At 51.8% G+C, this 19,360-nt stretch overlaps 1 protein-coding gene across 2 annotated transcripts in view; it reads right to left on the bottom strand.

Annotated features, from left to right (window-relative positions):
- Window positions 1-19,360, bottom strand: part of LOC140403320 (adhesion G protein-coupled receptor E5-like) — a 101,835-nt gene that overhangs the window by 23,437 nt on the left and 59,038 nt on the right. For both annotated transcript variants that reach the window (XM_072491170.1, XM_072491169.1), the window contains 3 exons: window positions 17,437-17,657; window positions 7,716-7,782; window positions 3,296-3,387 (listed from right to left, as the gene is read on the bottom strand). In XM_072491170.1, coding sequence (XP_072347271.1) covers window positions 3,296-3,387; window positions 7,716-7,782; window positions 17,437-17,657 — 380 coding nt within the window. The remainder of the gene's footprint in view (window positions 1-3,295; window positions 3,388-7,715; window positions 7,783-17,436; window positions 17,658-19,360) is intronic.

A 19,360-nucleotide genomic window follows, 5' to 3' on the forward strand; every position in this document is an offset into this window, starting at 1 on the left:
GGGAGTTGGATGGGCTGCAGTGTGTATGTGAGGGTGGGGAATTGATGGGGTGCAGTGTCTGTGTGAGGGTGGGGAGTGGGATGGGGTACAGTGTGTGTGTGAGGATGGGGAGTGGGACGGGGTACAGTGTGTGTGTGAGGGTGGGGAGTGGGGTGGGGTACAGTGTGTGAGGGTGGGGAGTGGGATGGGGTACAGTGTGTGAGGGTGGGGAGTGGGATTGGGCACAGTGTGTGTGTGTGAGGGTGGGGAGTGGGATGGGGTACAGTGTGTGTGTGTGTGTGGGTGGGGAGTGGGATGGGGTACAGTGTGTGTGTGAGGATGGGGAGCGGGATGGGGTACAGTGTGTGTGAGGGTGGGGAGTGAGATGGGGTACAGTGTGTGTGAGGGTGGGGAGTGGGATGGGGTACAGTGTGTGTGTGGGGGTGGGGAGTGGGAAGGGGTACAGTGTGTGTGAGGGTGGGGAGTGGGATGGGGTACAGTGTGTGTGTGGGGGTGGGGAGTGGGATGGGGTACAGTGTGTGTGTGAGGGTGGGGAGGGGGATGGGGTACAGTGTGTGTGAGGGTTGGGAGTGGGATGGGGTACAGTGTGTGCGTGAGGGTGGGGAGTGGGATAGGGTACAGTGTGTGTGAGGGTGGGGAGTGGGATGGGGTACAGTGTGTGTGAGGGTTGGGAGTGGGATGGGGTACAGTGTGTGCGTGAGGGTGGGGAGTGGGATGGGATACAGTGTGCGTGAGGGTGGGGAGTGGGATGGGGTACAGTGTGTGTGGGGGTGGGGAGTGGGATGGGGTACAGTGTGTGAGGGTGGGGAGTGGGATTGGGCACAGTGTGTGTGAGGGTGGGGAGTGGGATGGGGTACAGTGTGTGTGGGGGTGGGGAGTGGGATGGGGTACAGTGTGTGTGAGGGTGGGGAGTGGGATGGGGTACAGTGTGTGTGAGGGTGGGGAGTGAGATGGGGTACAGTGTGTGTGAGGGTGGGGAGTGGGATGGGGTACAGTGTGTGTGTGGGGGTGGGGAGTGGGAAGGGGTACAGTGTGTGTGAGGGTGGGGAGTGGGATGGGGTACAGTGTGTGTGTGCGGGTGGGGAGTGGGATGGGGTACAGTGTGTGTGTGAGAGTGGGGAGGGGGATGGGGTACAGTGTGTGTGAGGGTTGGGAGTGGGATGGGGTACAGTGTGTGTGAGGGTGGGGAGTGGGATGGGGTACAGTGTGTGTGAGGGTGGGGAGTGGGATGGGGTACAGTGTGTGTGAGGGTGGGGAGTGGGATGGGGTACAGTGTGTGTGAGGGTGGGGAGTGGGATGGGGTACAGTGTGTGTGTGGAGTTGGGGAGTGGGATGGGGTACAGTGTGTGTGTGAGGGTGGGGAGAGGGATGGGGTACAGTGTGTGTGGGGGTGGGGAGTGGGATGGGGTACTGTGTGTGTGAGGGTGGGGAGTGGGATGGGGTACAGTGTGTGTGTGAGGGTGGGGAGTGGAATGGGGTACTGTGTGTGTGGGGGTGGGGAGTGGGATGGGGTACTGTGTGTGTGGGGGTGGGGAGTGGGATGGGGTACAGTGTGTGTGTGAGGGTGGGGAGTGGGATGGGGTACAGTGTGTGTGAGGGTGGGGAGTGGGATGGGGTACAGTGTGTGTGTGAGGGTGGGGAGTGGGATGGGGTACAGTGTGTGTGAGGGTGGGGAGTGGGATGGGGTACAGTGTGTGTGTGAGGGTGGGGAGTGGGATGGGGTACAGTGTGTGTGTGAGAGGGTGGGGAGTGGGTTGGGGTACAGTGTGTGTGAGTGTGGGGAGTGGGATGGGGTACTGTGTGTGTGTGAGGGTGGGGAGTGGGATGGGGTACAGTGTGTGTGAGTGTGGGGAGTGGGATGGGGTACAGTGTGTGTGAGGGCGGGGAGTGGGATGGGGTACAGTGTGTGTGAGGGCGGGGAGTGGGATGGGGTACAGTGTGTGTGAGGGTGGGGAGTGGGATGGGGTACAGTGTGTGTGAGGGTGGGGAGTGGGATGGGGTACAGTGTGTGTGAGGGCGGGGAGTGGGATGGGGTACAGTGTGTGTGAGGGCGGGGAGTGGGATGGGGTACAGTGTGTGTGAGGGTGGGGAGTGGGATGGGGTACAGTGTGTGTGAGGGTGGGGAGTGGGATGGGGTACAGTGTGTGTGAGGGTGGGGAGTGGGATGGGGTACAGTGTGTGTGAGGGTGGGGAGTGGGATGGGGTACAGTGTGTGTGAGGGTGGGGAGTGGGATGGGGTACAGTGTGTGTGAGGGTGGGGAGTGGGATGGGGTACAGTGTGTGTGAGGGTGGGGAGTGGGATGGGGTACAGTGTGTGTGAGGGTGGGGAGTGGGATGGGGTACAGTGTGTGTGTGAGGGTGTGAAACAGGCTAGAGTATATTTGATGGATAATTGGTGAAATGTCTACCTTGTTACTTTGTCATGTATCCAAATCTCATTGGTTTCTTGAGATTAAAACCAATCGATTAAAATGAAAGCACCGAGCTGAATTGAACAGTGACAAAATGTTTCTTCGAGGAGACATGTCCAGTAGTTTTCTTTGCAGGTAGCCGGACATGACTAAACCACCGGACCCAACCTTAACTCCATTTCCTCTACCCAGAATGGTGGAGAACATCAGGAAATCGTTGGGAGGTGGCATTAACAGGGCACAACACGCTCGAAGGAACGGCTAAGTGCCATGACGGGCGCTTAGTAGCTTTTATCCAAATCCAAATAGAGCTTTGTGCCCTCCATCTTGTCTTGCTGTGTGGGATCTTGAGCCATCAAAGTCACTTAATTGTTCTGTGAAGCAACCCCTTCAGCCAACATCATCACATCCCACAACGCAATCAATGTTTTAGTGGAATTCCCGATATTGACTTATTGAAGTGACCGCTTGAGGCAAACAAGGCTGCTCGAGTCCTTGAGTTACATTGGAGTTCCGCCGCGTTTGGACTAACTGGGTCGGTAATCGAGGTGAGTCAGAATGATATCACCTAAACTACAAGGTGCTGAATTTCCCCATTGAGATACCCTCAATTACGACTCGAGAGAGAAGATTGATAATTCAAAGGCTTTAATTACCAGAGAACCAGACAGCTGCCGGGAAGTGTGCTGACTGCACGCTGCCCACTGAACATTACCTAATATACAGTTCCCTGCGGGGGGCGGAGGCGGAGTCCCCCAGGGTTCCAAACCCGGTCTTAAAGGGATCATCACATTAAAGGTACAGTTATACAGTTATCATTCATCACACCCATGATGTCTGCTGCTTCTATCTACAGAAAGAGCGAGGTTGAATGAACCTTGTACCTGATTTTTTTTAAGTACGGCAGTTCTGGATTGACGGTGTTGAACTTCTGCACCAGTTTCCATATCGTCAAGATGAGGAAAATCAGGTTGACCTGTAAGTTATGAAGAGGCATTGTTAAAGCTGTGTTGTACGGAGTGTCGCTATCCCAGGGCACAGTCCCATCTGCCATTTCTAATAGTGTTTTTCACACCCTCGGCCATCTTAAGACACGTCACAGGCCAGTGAAGTATTTCTTTTTCACATTAAAAAAAAACTAGGGTACCCCGTTCTCTTTCTTTTTCCAATTTAGTGTGTGCAATCCACCTACCCTGCGCATCTTTTGGTGAGGGGTGAGACCCACGCAGGCGCGGGGAGAATGCGCAGACTCCACGTGGGCAGTGACCCGGAGCCGGGATCGAACCCGGGTCCTCGGCGGCGTGAGGCAGCAGTGCTAACCACCGCGCTGTCCCTGTGAAATGTTTCCGAAAGTATTTCATAGACTTAGGATCAGAGTTCCCAAATTTAAAATGGAGTTAACGAGAACCTACTTCTCCCAAAAGGGTTGTGAATGTGTGGAACTCGCTTGCCCAGAGTGCGGGGCATGCTGGGACATTGAGTAAATTTAAGGACGAGTTCGACAGATTTTTTTTATTGGTAATGGGTTGAAAGGTCATGGAGAACGGGCAGGTTGAGTGGATGAGGCCAGGATGAGATCAGCCATGATCGAATGACGGAGCAGACATGGTGGGCCAAATGGCCAATTCTGTTCCTTTATCTTATGAAGTTATGAAAGCTATTTGTTGTTTAACGTGGGAAATGGAGCAGACATGACTCACCCCGCAAACAGCGCAGGGCCGTTGGATGAGGGTAAAATATTGGCCCAGGGCCTTTGGGCGTTTTTTTCCAGTGGGATCATTTACTTCCAGCTGGGAGGGGAGTTGGGGCCTAGGCCGAATGTCTCAGCCAACAGCCTGCCCGCTTGACAGTGCATCACTCCCTCAGTACAGCCCTCGGTCTGGCAGCCAAGGCTGGCTTCATCAGTCGCAAATTGCGAAGGGACATTTTGAACATGAGACAGAGGAATTAAAAAATATATAGTGAATGGGATGGGGGGGGGGGGGGGAAATCGCTGGCTGGGCCAGTATTTGCTGCCCATCCGTGACCACCCCTGAACTGAGTGTCTTGTTCTGCTCTTTCCAAGGGGCAGTTAAGGGCCAACCACATTTCTGTGGGTCTGGAGTCAGATGTAGGCCGGACCGGGATTAGGACAGGAGAGGAGCCTTACTCAATCAGTTTTTCCAACAATCAATGATAGCTGACATCGTTAATACGAGCTTTGAATGCTAGATCGATTCATTGAATTGGAATTCATCCTCGGTGGGAATTGAATCCGTGTCCCCAGAGCATTATCACAGAATTTACAGTGCAGAAGGAGGCCATTCAGCTCATCGAGTCTGCACCGGCTCTTGGAACGAGCACCCTACCGAAGGCCCCGACCTAAGCCCATACCCCCACCCTATCCCCGGAACCCAGTAACCCCACCTAACCTTTTTTTTTTGGACACTAAAGGGCGAGTCCACCTAACCTGCACATCTTTGGACTGTGGGAGGAAACCGGAGCACCCGGAGGGAAGCCCACGCACACACGGGGAGGATGTGCAGACTCCGCACAGACAGTGACCCAAGCCGGGAATCGAACCTGAGACCCTGGAGCTGTGAAGCAACTGTGTCCCCCCCCCCCCCTCCCCAATTATCCTGGACTTTGGAATTAGTAGTCCAGTGGCATGACCAGTACGCCATCATCTCCCCATCACCCTCTGGGCCTACTCTCTGGTCAGTGCCTGGCCTCCCCTCCTTTGCTGTTGCGGACGCTCGTATTTGAGTGCATTTCCAGCTTCCTGCCACAAGATGACCCCAGCGAGCCACTGAACCAGCAAGTTCCATCTGGTGGCAGGGAGCAGCTACTGCAGCATCTCGCTCGATTTGAGACATCTGGGGCGAAATTCTCCCCAAACGGCGCGATGTCTGCCGACTGGCGCCCAAAACGGCGCCAATCAGACGGGCATCACGCCGCCCCAAAGGTGTGGAATGCTCCGCATCTTTGGGGGCCAAGCCCCAACATTGAGGGGCTAGGCCGGCGGCGGAGGGATTTCCGCCCCGCCAGCTGGCGGAAACGGCCTTTGTTGCCCCGCCAGCTGGCGCGGAAATGACATGTCGGGGCGGCGCATGCGCGGGAGCGTCAGCGGCCGCTGACAGTTTCCCACGCATGCGCAGTGCGGAGAGTCTCTTCCGCCTCCGCCATGGTGGAGACCGTGGCGGAGGCGGAAGGGAAAGAGTGCCCCCATGGCACAGGCCCGCCCGCGGATCGGTGGGCCCCGATCGCGGGCCAGGCCACCGTGGGGGCATCCCCCGGGGCCAGATCGCCCCGCGCCCCCCCAGGACCCCGGAGCCCGCCCGCGCCGCCTTGTCCCGCCGGTAAATAGGTACTCTAATTTACGCCGGCGGGACAGGCAATTTCTCGGCGGGACTTCGGCCCATCCGGGCCGGAGAATCCAGCGGGGGGACCCGCCAACCGGCGCGGCCCGATTCCCGCCCCCGCCGAATATCCGGTACCGGAGGCTTCGGCAACCGGCCGGGGCGGGATCCACGGCGGCCAACGGCCATTCTCCGACCCGGCGGTGGGTCGGAGAATGACGCCCCTCCTCCTTGAGTGGGGAGCATTGTCATTCTGCATTCAGACAGCATTCTCTAAATATCATTCGGGCCTATGTGTGTGATGGGGCATGAGGGGGTTGGGCTGGCATTTGGGTGCACAGCGGTTAGCTCTGCTGCCTCACAGCTCCAGGGTCCCAGGTTCGATTGCCGGCTTGGGTCACTGTCTGTGCGGAGTCTGCACGTCCTCCCCGTGTGTGCGTGGGGTTTCCTCCGGGTGCTCCGGTTTCTTCCCACAGTCCAAAGATGTGCAGGTTAGGTGGATTGGCCATGATAAATTGGGCAGTAGTGTGTCCACAAGGGTGGTTACGGGGGAGTGGACCTCGGGAGGGTGCTCTTTCGGAGGATCGGTGCAGCCAGAGAGGCTGAATGGCCTCCTTCTGCACTGTAGAGTTTCAATGGACTCTGTAAGTTAGGCAATAATTCTTCATGCAAAGGGCGAATCTCTCCGACTAAAAGCAGCAGGTGCCAGCTCCATTTAAAACCTGAGATTTGGCTGGATCAGGGAATATGGAGCCAAGTCCAGTGGATGGGATTGAGATCCTGACCAGTCCCGACCTCAATGGGGGATGGAATGGGCTCCAAGGGGCTGAATGGCCTCTTTCTGTCCCTATAGTCTATAGTGATGACACGCAGGGCCTGACCTCCTAACCACAGTAAAAATGGGTCAGAGAGGCGGGTGGATATCTCAAGGAAGAAAGATGTCCCAGAATCCGGGGAATAGAGAGACTCCGCAGCATTTCCTCACATAATCCACGGAAAGGGGAGGAGAGGTCCTGCAAACCCCACACCCAGCCCCTTTTTTTTTTTTACAATTTATTTATTCACAGAATCCCTAGATGCGCAGACGGAGGCCATTCGACCCATCAAGGCTGCACCCACCCTCTGAGCCCACTCCCCCGCAACCCCCGTAGCCCCACCTAGCCTTTGAACACTAAGGGGGCAATTTAGCGTGGCCAATCCACCCTAACCTGCACGTCTTTGGACTGCGGGAGGAAACTGGAGCACCCTGAGGAAACCCACGCAGACACGGGGGAGAACGTGCAAACACCACACAGACAGTGACCCAGCGGGGAATCGAACCTGGAGCTGTGAGGCAGCAGTGCGAACCACTGTGCCACTATTCATTCATAGGATGTGAGCGTCACTGGCAAGGCTGGCATGTGTTGCCCATACCTAATTGCCCTTCAACTGTGTGTCTCGCTGGGCAATTTCAGAGGGGCAGCTAAGAGTCGACCACATTGCTGTCGAATCTGGAGTCAGATGTAGGCCAGACCGGGTAAGGGCGGCAGATTTCCTTATCTGAGGTGAACCAGATGGGTTCTCTTATCTCACCCTTATGCCACTTTTAACACTCTTCAGTCCTTACTGCTACCATTAGCACCACATGTGACTTATATCCATGACACCTCCCACCTATCCCTGACCTCCATTTTGTCCCAACACCTCCCTCCACCCCCCCCAACTATCCTAACCCATCTACCCCTTTTCAGTCTATGGAAGGGTCATAGGGACTCAGAACTCTGTTTCTCTATCCCGGAGACTGCCAGACCGGCTGAGTTTATCCAGCAAATTTCTGCTTCATTTCGGATTTCCAACATCTGCAGTATTTTGATTATATTATAGCGATATTATCAATGGTTTGATTGTGACTGGTTCCATTCACCACCTTCAGAAGGCGCTATGTAAATGCAAACTGCTGTTGCTGAGGGCGTCCAACATGACTTACCAGGCAGATGGCGCACAGCGGGCCCACAAAGCTCCAGCGAAAGCCCTTCACCATCGACAGCCAGCAACTGCAAGAGACAAGGCAACCTCCGTCAACGTCGGATCATTCGGGAGGCAGAAGGGGTCATAGATAGCAGCTTCAGGGAATTAGTTACACCAAAGATTGGAGATAGGTGGGTAACTGTAAGAGGGACTGGGAAAAAACAGTCAGTGCAGGGATCCCCTGCGGTCGTACCCCTGAGAAACAAGTATACCGCTTTGGATACTTGTGGGGGGGACGACTTACCAGGGGTAAGCCATGGGGTACGGGCCTCTGGCACGGAGTCTGTCCCTGTTGCTCAGAAGGGAAGGGGGGAGAGGAGCAGAGCATTAGTAATTGGGGACTCTATAGTCAGGGGCACAGATAGGAGATTTTGTGGGAGCGTGAGAGACTCACGTTTGGTATGTTGCCTCCCAGGTGCAAGGGTACGTGATGTCTCGGATCGTGTTTTCCGGGTCCTTAGGGGGGAGGGGGAGCAGCCCCAAGTCGTGGTCCACATTGGCACCAACGACATAGGTAGGAAAGGGGACAAGGATGTCAGGCAGGCTTTCAGGGAGCTAGGATGGAAGCTCAGAACTAGAACAAACAGAGTTGTTATCTCTGGGTTGTTGCCCGTGCCACGTGATAGTGAGATGAGGAATAAGGAGAGAGAGCATTTAAACACGTGGCTACAGGGATGGTGCAGGCGGGAGGGATTCAGATTTTTGGATAACTGGGGCTCTTTCTGGGGAAGGTGGGACCTCTACAGACAGGATGGTCTACATCTGAACCTGAGGGGCACAAATATCCTGGGGGGGAGATTTGTTAGTGCTCTTTGGGGGGGTTTAAACTAATGCAGCAGGGGCATGGGAACCTGGATTGTAGTTTTAGGGTAAGGGAGAATGAGAGTATAGAGGTCAGGAGCACAGATTTGACATCGCAGGAGGGGGCCAGTGTTCAGGTAGGTGGTTTGAAGTGTGTCTACTTCAATGCCAGGAGTATACGAAACAAGGTAGGGGAACTGGCAGCGTGGGTTGGTACCTGGGACTTCGATGTTGTGGCCATTTCGGAGACATGGATAGAGCAGGGACAGGAATGGATGTTGCAGGTTCCGGGGTTGAGGTGTTTTAGTAAGCTCAGAGAAGGAGGCAAAAGAGGGGGAGGTGTGGCGCTGCTAGTCAAGAGCAGTATTACGGTGGCGGAGAGGATGCTAGATGGGGACTCTTCTGCCGAGGTAGTATGGGCTGAAGTTAGAAACAGGAAAGGAGAGGTCACCCTGTTGGGAGTTTTTTATAGGCCTCCTAATAGTTCTAGGGATGTAGAGGAAAGGATGGCGAAGATGATTCTGGATATGAGCGAAAGTAACAGGGTAGTTATTATGGGAGATTTTAACTTTCCAAATATTGACTGGAAAAGATATAGTTCGAGTACAATAGATGGGTCGTTTTTTGTACAGTGTGTGCAGGAGGGTTTCCTGAAACAATATGTTGACAGGCCAACAAGAGGCGAGGCCACGTTGGATTTGGTTTTGGGTAATGAACCAGGCCAGGTGTTGGATTTGGAGGTAGGAGAGCACTTTGGGGACAGTGACCACAATTCGGTGACGTTTACGTTAATGATGGAAAGGGATAAGTATACACCGCAGGGCAAGAGTTATAGCTGGGGAAGGGCAATTATGATGCCATTAGACGTGACTTGGGGGGGATAAGGTGGAGAAGTAGGCTGCAAGTGTTGGGCACACTGGATAAGTGGGGCTTGTTCAAGGATCAGCTACTGCGTGTTCTTGATAAGTATGTACCGGTCAGACAGGGAGGAAGGCGTCGAGCGAGGGAACCGTGGTTTACCAAGGAAGTGGAATCTCTTGTTAAGAGGAAGAAGGAGGCCTATGTGAAGATGAAGTGTGAAGTTTCAGTTGGGGCGATGGATAGTTACAAGGTAGCGAGGAAGGATCTAAAGAGAGAGCTAAGACGAGCAAGGAGGGGACATGAGAAGTATTTGGCAGGAAGGATCAAGGAAAACCCAAAAGCTTTCTATAGGTATGTCAGGAATAAGCGAATGACTCGGGAAAGAGTAGGACCAGTCAAGGACAGGGATGGGAAATTGTGTGTGGAGTCTGAAGAGATAGGCGAGATACTAAATGAATATTTTTCGTCAGTATTCACTCAGGAAAAAGATAATGTTGTGGAGGAGAATGCTGAGCCCCAGGCTAATAGAATAGATGGCATTGAGGTACGTAGGGAAGAGGTGTTGGCAATTCTGGACAGGCTGAAAATAGATAAGTCCCCGGGACCTGATGGGATTTATCCTAGGATTCTCTGGGAGGCCAGGGAAGAGATTGCTGGACCTTTGGCTTTGATTTTTATGTCATCATTGGCTACAGGAATAGTGCCAGAGGACTGGAGGACAGCAAATGTGGTCCCTTTGTTCAAAAAGGGGAGCAGAGACAACCCCGGCAACTATAGGCCGGTGAGCCTCACGTCTGTAGTGGGTAAAGTCTTGGAGGGGATTATAAGAGACAAGATTTATAATCATCTAGATAGGAATAATATGATCAGGGATAGTCAGCATGGCTTTGTGAAGGGTAGGTCATGCCTCACAAACGTTATTGAGTTCTTTGAGAAGGTGACTGAACAGGTAGACGAGGGTAGAGCAGTTGATGTGGTGTATATGGATTTCAGCAAAGCGTTTGATAAGGTTCCCCACGGTAGGCTATTGCAAAAAATACGGAGGCTGGGGATTGAGGGTGATTTAGAGATGTGGATCAGAAATTGGCTAGCTGAAAGAAGACAGAGGGTGGTGGTTGATGGGAAATGTTCAGAATGGAGTAGTCACAAGTGGAGTACCACAAGGATCTGTTCTGGGGCCGTTGCTGTTTGTCATTTTTATCAATGACCTAGAGGAAGGCGCAGAAGGGTGGGTGAGTAAATTTGCAGACGATACTAAAGTCGGTGGTGTCGATGGTGTGGAAGGATGTAGCAGGTTACAGAGGGATATAGATAAGCTGCAGAGCTGGGCTGAGAGGTGGCAAATGGAGTTTAATGTAGAGAAGTGTGAGGTGATTCACTTTGGAAGGAATAACAGGAATGCGGAATATTTGGCTCATGGTAAAGTTCTTGAAAGTGTGGATGAGCAGAGGGATCTAGGTGTCCATGTACATAGATCCCTGAAAGTTGCCACCCAGGTTGATAGGGTTGTGAAGAAGGCCTATGGAGTGTTGGCCTTTATTGGTAGAGGGATTGAGTTCCGGAGTCGGGAGGTCATGTTGCAGCTGTACAGAACTCTGGTACGGCCGCATTTGGAGTATTGCGTACAGTTCTGGTCACCGCATTATAGGAAGGACGTGGAGGCTTTGGAGCGGGTGCAGAGGAGATTTACCAGGATGTTGCCTGGTATGGAGGGAAAATCTTATGAGGAAACTCTGATGGACTTGAGGTTGTTTTCGTTGGAGAGAAGAAGGTTAAGAGGAGACTTAATAGAGGCATACAAAATGATCAGGGGGTTGGATAGGGTGGACAGTGAGAGCCTTCTCCCGCGGATGGATATGGCTGGCACGAGGGGACATAACTTTAAACTGAGGGGTAATAGATATAGGACAGAGGTCAGAGGTAGGTTCTTTACGCAAAGAGTAGTGAGGCCGTGGAATGCCCTACCTGCTACAGTGGTGAACTCGCCAACATTGAGGGCATTTAAAAGTTTATTGGATAAACATATGGATGATAATGGCATAGTGTAGGTTGGATGGCTTTTGTTTCGGTGCAACATCGTGGGCCGAAGGGCCTGTACTGCGCTGTATTGTTCTATGTTCTATGTTCTATGTTAACAGCCATCGGACCAGACAACACTTCCCCCCGAACGGCGGCACGGTGGTGAGCACTGCTGCCTCGCAGCTCCAGGGAGGCGGGTTCAATTCCGGCCTCGGGTCACAGTCTGTGCGGAGTCGGCACGCTCTCCCCGTGTCTGCGTGGGTTTCCTCTGGGTGCTCCAGTTTCTTCCCGCAGTACAACGATGTGCAGGTTAGGTGGACAGGCCGTACTAAATTGCCCCTTAGTGTCCAAAGGTTAGGTGAGGTAACTGGGTTACGGGGATAGGGTAGAGCTTGGGCTTACGTAAGATGCTCTTTCAAGGGCTGATGTACACTAGATGGGCCGAATGACCTCGTTCTGCACTGTAAATCCTTTTACTCCCTCCATTTCTACCCTCCCACAAATCTCTTTCCACCCTCCCAGGGCCAAGGTTGCCAACCATCTAAAGATCAGCCTGGAGCAGTGATGGGCACCCTTGGATAGTGAGTGAGCCGCATGAGTGACCCTCCTCTATCTCAGTGGGCTGGAAGATTGAAATCGCGGCTTGTTCACTAACCTTGGCCCCATGAATAAGATTAAATACATTTAATGCAGGCCGAATATTTCATGACGAGTTGTAGAAAATGTTCAATTATTTATATATTAATAGAACTAATAGAATAGAATTAATAGAATTAATAGAACATGAAGCGGTAAAAGCAACAGGAATATTTACACTGTGGACGCAGAGGGAGCGCACGGCTCTGACAGTCAGCGTTGTCAGCGATCAGCGCTCACCTCACTTCACTCGCCCTACGTGGGAATCGCTTCAGCCAGACCGATAGGAAAAAAAACTACACGGGCGGAAATCAGCGGAATGTGGCGACTGTGCCCATGGGCAACAGTCAACAAAATGTCTCGTGGGGGGGCCGCACTCAGAACCCAGGTGGGGCCGCAAGTGGCTCCCCCCCTCCCCTCAACCGGGCCGCGGGTCATCCACAGCTGGCCTGGCCTCTCCAAGAATTAAGCCTTAATCAGAGGAATAATGAACAACAATAATTGATTGTAATTTTTTTTTTACATCAGAAAGGAAAACAGCGCCACCTTTCTTCCATTTGGACACTTCACTCGTTATTTTACAATATTGGCGATCGGGAAAAAGGCAACTTGATTGGACAGGTAGGCTTCATTCAGGCGGGTAAAGAAGACTCAGCTCTCTATCCAATCGGCATGTGTCAAGGTGGACTGAGTGGCGAATGGCAGGAGGTCAGCTGATAATAATAATTAATGATCATCTATTGTCACAAGTAGGCTTCAAGGAATTTACTGTGAAAAGCCCCTAGTCGCCACATTCCGGCGCCTGTTCGGGGAGGCTGGTACAGGAATTGAACACGCGGCTGCTGGCCTTGTTCTGCATTACAAGCCAGCTGTCTTAGCCCACTGTGCTAAAGCAGGCCCATGACCAGACCTCCGGGATTGTGACCGACCAGAGTTGGCCGGCCAGCTGCTAAAGTGGCAGTAACACAGGAGGTGAGGCGAGTGAATGGAGCTGTCTCCCAGCAGAACGGCCCCCGCAGTGGTTGTGGACATTCAGCTTTGAAACTCCAGGATTTCGACTGCAAACGTTAATGGGCAACGGGGGATAGAGTGTGTGCGTAAAGTCCTTACTGGTGCTCCGAGGCAGGAAGGTTGTGGGTTCAAGTCCCACGGCAGTGGCCTCAGCATAAAATCCAGGCTGCTGCTCCCAGTGCAGCACTGGGGGAGTGCCACAGTATCTGAGGCGCCTTCTTTCAGATTAAGGTGTTAAACCCAGGGGTCCGTCCGTCTGTCCTCTCAAGTGGATGTAACAGAACACATGGTCCTGGCTTTGAAGATGCACAGGGGAAAGTTCCCTGATGCTCGGCCAGTATATCTGCCTCGCCTCAATAATAGTGCACGATAAAAAAAGATCAATCTGGAATTGACGCTGTGGTATTATCATACTTGTAAGAACTGCAGGGGTGAATGAAATGTCGAGATCAGCCACTAGAGGGAGCTAGAGTTACAAGTATAAGAACATAAGAACTAGGAGCAGGAGTAGGCCATCTGGCCCCTCGAGCCTGCTCCACCATTCAATGAGACCATGGCTGATCTTTTGTGGACTCAGCTCCACTTTCCGGCCCGAACACCATAACCCTTAATCCCTTTATTCTTCAAAAAACTATCTATCTTTATCTTAAAAACATTTAATGAAGGAGCCTCTACTGCTTCACTGGGCAAGGAATTCCATAGATTCACAACCCTTTGGTGAAGAAGTTCTTCCTAAACTCAGTCCTAAATCTACTCCCCTTATTTTGAGGCTATGCCCCCTAGTTCTGCTTTCACCCGCCAGTGGAAACAACCTGCCCGCATCTATCCTATCTATTCCCTTCATAATCTTATATGTTTCTATAAGATCCCCCCTCATCCTTCTAAATTCCAACGAGTACAGTCCCAGTCTACTCAACCTCTCCTCGTAATCCAACCCCTTCAGCTCTGGGATTAACCTAGTGAATCTCCTCTGCACACCCTCCAGTGTCAGTACGTCCTTTCTCAAGTAAGGAGACCAAAACTGAACACAATACTCCAGGTGTGGCCTCACTAACACCTTATACAATTGCAGCAGAACCTCCCTAGTCTTAAACTCTATCCCTCTAGCAATGAAGGACACAATTCCATTTGCCTTCTTAATCACCTGTTGCACCTGAAAACCAACTTTCTGCGACTCATGCACTAGCACACCCAGGTCTCTCTGCACAGCAGCATGTTTTAATATTTTATCATTTAAATAATAATCCCTTTTGCTGTTATTCCTACCAAAATGGATAACCTCACATTTGTCAACATTGTATTCCATCTGCCAGACCTTAGCCCATTCACTTAGCCTATCCAAATCCCTCTGCAGACTTCCAGTATCCTCTGCACTTTTTGCTTCACCACTTATCTTAGTGTCGTCTGCAAACTTGGACATATTGCCCTTGGTCCCCAACTCCAAATCATCTATGTAAATTGTGAACAGTTGTGGGCCCAACACTGATCCCTGAGGGACACCACTAGCTACTGATTGCCAACCAGAGAAACACCCATTAATCCCCACTCTTTGCTTTCTATTAATTAACCAATCCTCTATCCATGCTACTACTTTCTCCTTAATGCCATGCATCTTTATCTTATGCAACAAACTTTTGTGTGGCACCTTGTCAAAGGCTTTCTGGAAATCCAGATATACCACATCCATTGGCTCCCCGTTATCTACCGCACTGTTAATGTCCTCAAAAAATTCCACTAAATTAGTTAGGCACGACCTGCCCTTTATGAACCCATGCTGCGCCTGTCCAATGGGACAATTTCCATCCAGGTGCCTCGCTATTTCTTCCTTGATGATAGATTCCAGCATCTTCCCTACTACCGAAGTTAAGCTCACTGGCCTATAATTACCCGCTTTCTGCCTACCTCCTTTTTTAAACAGTGGTGTCACGTTTGCTAATTTCCAATCCGCCGGGACCACCCCAGAGTCTAGTGAAGTTTGTTAAATTATCACTAGTGAATTTGCAATTTCCCTAGCCATCTCTTTTAGCACTCTGGGATGCATTCCATCCGGTCCAGGAGACTTGTCTACCTTTAGCCCCATTAGCTTGCCCATCACTACCTCCTTGGTGACATCAATCCTCTCAAGGTCCTAAGCTGTCATAGCCTCATTTCCATCAGTCACTGGCATGTTATTTGTGTCTTCCACTGTGAAGACCGACCCAAAAAACCTGTTCAGTTCCTCAGCCATTTCCTCATCTCCCATTATTAAATCTCCCTTCTCATCCTCTAAAGGACCAATATTTACCTTAGCCACTCTTTTTTGTTTTATGTATTTGTAGAAACTTTTACGATCTGTTTTTATATTCTGAGCAAGTTTACTCTCATAATCTATCTTACTCTTCTTTATAGCTTTTTTAGTAGCTTTCTGTTGCCCCCCTAAAGATTTCCCAGTCCTCTAGTCTCCCACTGATCTTTGCTACTTTGTATGTTTATAAGTCATTGATGCTAAGTCTTGTGGGGAGAGAAGTGAAGGAGTTAGCGAGAGACAGACTGAAGGAAAGACAGTGTGAGTGGGAGCAAGTCATAGTTTTTAACAGTGCAGTGATTAGTTGTAGGTGAGTGTAGATTATATGTTCATTATCAACTGTGTATTATTTAGGAGTACGTGTTGAATCCAAATTAGTAGTGTCAATAAACTTATAACTTTGTTGAAGTTAAAGCTATTTTGTGATCTTTGTGAACACTACGCCAACCATCCTGAATTTAGCAACACAAAGTACACCCCAGACAAAAAGTTGTTTGTGGTATCGTACTGTTCAAAATAGTAGCTCCAGGTCAGAAAGTGGTGCACGGTGCAGACCTCAGTGATACTCCCGGTCCAAATGCCGTCTTGCGACTGTTTTGTTTTGGGTATTCTGTTTTCATAGAATTCCTGCAGTGCAGAAGGAGGCCATTCAGCCCATCGAGTTGGTACCGACGCTCTGAAAGAGCATCCCACCTAGGCTCACTCCCTTACCCTAAACCCGTAACCCCGCCTAACCTTTGGACACTAAGGGGCAATTTAGCGTGGCCAATCTAACAAACCTGCTCATTTTTGGACTATGGGAGGAAACCGGAGCTCCCGGTGGGAACCCACACAGACGTGCAAACTCCACACAGACTGTGACCCGAGGCCGGTATTGAACCCGGGCCCTTGGCGCTGAGCGGCAGCGGTGCAAACCGTCGTGCCGCCCTGTTGACCACTTCTCAATGGTCAATGAGTACGTAGGTGGGCACAGAGGGGGTTCAACTATGCAGCTTGTGATTGCACTGGAGAGGGTGCAGAGGAGATTCACCAGGATGCTGTCTGGGCTGGAGCGTTTCAGCTTTGAAGAGAGGCTGGGGAGGCTGGGGTTGTTTTCCCTGGAGCAGAGAAGGCTGAGGGGGGGACCTGATCGAGGTGTCCAAAATTTAGTGGGCAGCACGGTAGCATAGTGGTTAGCACAATTGCTTCACAGCTCCAGGGTCCCAGGTTCGATTCCCGGCTTGGGTCACTGTCTGTGCGGAGTCTGCAAGTCCTCCCCGTGTGTGCGTGTGTTTCCTGCGGGTGCTCCGGTTTCCTCCCACAGTCCAAAGATGTGCAGGTTAGGTAGAATGGCCATGATAAATTGCCCTTAGTGTCCAAAATTGCCCTTAGTGTTGGGTGAGGTTACTGGGTTATGGGGATAGGGTGGAGGTGTGGGCTTAGGTAGGGTGCTCTTTCCAAGAGCCGGCGTAGACTCAATGGGCCGAATGGCCTCCTTCTGCACTGTCAATTCTATGAAATTTGTAAAATGAAGGGGCATGGATAGGGTGGGCAGGAAAGAACGTCTCCCCTTTGTAGAGGGGTCATTAATCAGGGGGCATAGATTTAAGGTGAGAGGCAGGGGATTTCGAGGGGATTTAAGGAAAATTCTTTTCACCCGGAGGGTGGTGGGAATCTGGAACTCGTGCCCGAAAGGGTGGTGGATGTGGGAACCCTCAAAGCATTTAAGAAGCATTTCGATGCGCACTTGAAAAGCCAAAGCAGACAAGGCTGCGGGCCGAGTGCTGGAACATGGGATTGGAATCGAGAGGTGTTTGATGGCCGGAACAGACTCGATGGGCTGAGCAGCTGTAACCCTCTACGACTCTTCGACTCTTCCATTTATTTTACTTCAACAGTTGGACCAGCGAACAACATGGATTCTGCAATCCCATAATGCACTGGCTTGCAAAGTACGGCAAGCAAAACGCGACACAGACTGGAACGTGAATGATGCCAGGTTCCCAGGAAGGGAAGCGCCCATCAGGGTTGGACCCAGGGCAAGGAAGGGCAGAGAAGGGTGGTGTAAATTGGTGTTGGGCTCACTCACTATTCCCTGGTGCCGTATCCGGATGGGTTTGAGGCCGCACAGATAATGACGATGATCGCTGGAATGCCGTACGCGACTGGGTAGGTGTACTTCCCTCTGAGGCTCTGGGACAAGAAGACCTTGACCACCATCAGGTAAAGCTGGATTCCTTCCAGAAGCATCCACATGAAGCACGCCAGGAAGAGGTAATGAAGGATTCCAGCAATGGCGCCACACACAGCCTGGAGGGAGAAACAGTGCCAAACATCAATAGCCTTGTTAAATTGTCCCAGGCATTCCCCAGAGGGAAGAAAACAGTAAAACTGGCCTGAACTGTTCTTGTATACTGTAAAATGGAACGCCAGGAAAACGGGGAAATGGCAAAACTGATCCGAACTGGGGTTTTCTTTCCTACGGGGATGGGCTCCATTTTGTGTCACCTTGTTTTGGTGTTGGAACCTCAAGATGGAACCAGTAAACCTATTGAACCCCCGCAGTGTTCCTCAATGTTGTGGGTCCAATTTGTCGGGAGAGTCTCCTCGGTGGCACGCTGTGGGAAGGTGCCAGCCGGTGTGGTGCGGCAGGCGGGAAGGGTCAGCTTTAGATTCTAATGCCAGAATTGTCTGGCCCTCCGGGATGTACCGGTGCCACCAAAGTCAATGGACGTTTTGGTTGGCTTTCCGGAAAGTCCTGGCCGGCGATTGTGTCAACATCTCTCCGGTCGGAGGTGAAGGAATGGAAGGATTCGGATCCCCATCGGCGCAACCTTTACTGCAAAGTGCATGTGGTGTCTAGTTGAGGACAGGACTGGGGTTGTGCCGTGATGTTGATGGCTCGCGCGGTCAACCATCCTCTATCGGTCCGGAGCTATGAAGCTCGCCGGCCCTCAGGTTAACGTCTCAGAGGTGGTTGGGAGTGGGGGGGGGCGGGGGGGGGGGGGGGTGGTGGAATGACCAACAGATGAGCGCGGGGGGGCTTCCAACTATAAAACACACGAGGCATCAGCACTCCGCCTCTTTCCACTGGTGACAACTGTAGTGACAGTCAGGCTGTATATATCAGTCAGCACCTTCTACACGTGGATCAGAGCTAGCCTGGTCTAGTTAGTTAGAGTTAGTACACTCAGAGTAGTAGAGTGTCAACCCACAGCCAGCTGTGTGCATTGTTACTGAAGTTCAATAAATCTTATTGAACCAACGCCTACGTTTGGTGTATACTTTATCATTTAACTGCATCGTGTTGCAGTCCGTGTTACCCCAGGGTGAATAACACGACACTGGCCTGGAGGGCTAGTCTTATAGAAGGCTGAAGGGCACTCGGTGGCATCCATCCAACTGCACAATGTATTCCATTTTCTGCTCCTCATGTACAAGGGTGGATTGAGAGGGACACCCAGGGCGACAGGGTGGCACAGTGGTTAGCACCGCTGCCTCACAGCGCCATGGAGTCGGGTTCAATTCCGGCCTCGGGTGACTGCCCGTGTGGACTTTGCACATTCTCCCCGTAACTACGTGGGTTTCCTCCGGGTGCTCCGGTTTCCTCCCGCGATCTCGAGCCCACTCGAGGGATAGTGCAACAAGGCAAATGGCCTGTAGCTCAATAGGAACACATTACCCATCATAACTTGCTCCTGACGGGGTGGTGGTCTTCTGGTAAAGTAGGAATGTAATGTAAATGTGGCAAGTAGTAATCCAGAGGCCGGGACTGATGTCCTGGGACAGCATGGGTCCAATTCACACTGTGGCAGCTGGTGAAGATTTCAATTCAACGAATAAATCTGGAATTATAAAGCTCGTCCCATCAACGAAAAAGCCCACCCATTTTAAGGAAGGAAATTTGCGCCCCCCCCCCCCCCGGCCTCGTTCACACGTGTTCATCGATGTCCGGCACCACCCATCTCAAGACACTCGGTTACTGCTCCCATGAATTTTCACTCGCTGAATCT

Source organism: Scyliorhinus torazame, chromosome 27, assembly GCF_047496885.1.
Source record: "Scyliorhinus torazame isolate Kashiwa2021f chromosome 27, sScyTor2.1, whole genome shotgun sequence".
NCBI lineage: Eukaryota > Metazoa > Chordata > Chondrichthyes > Carcharhiniformes > Scyliorhinidae > Scyliorhinus > Scyliorhinus torazame.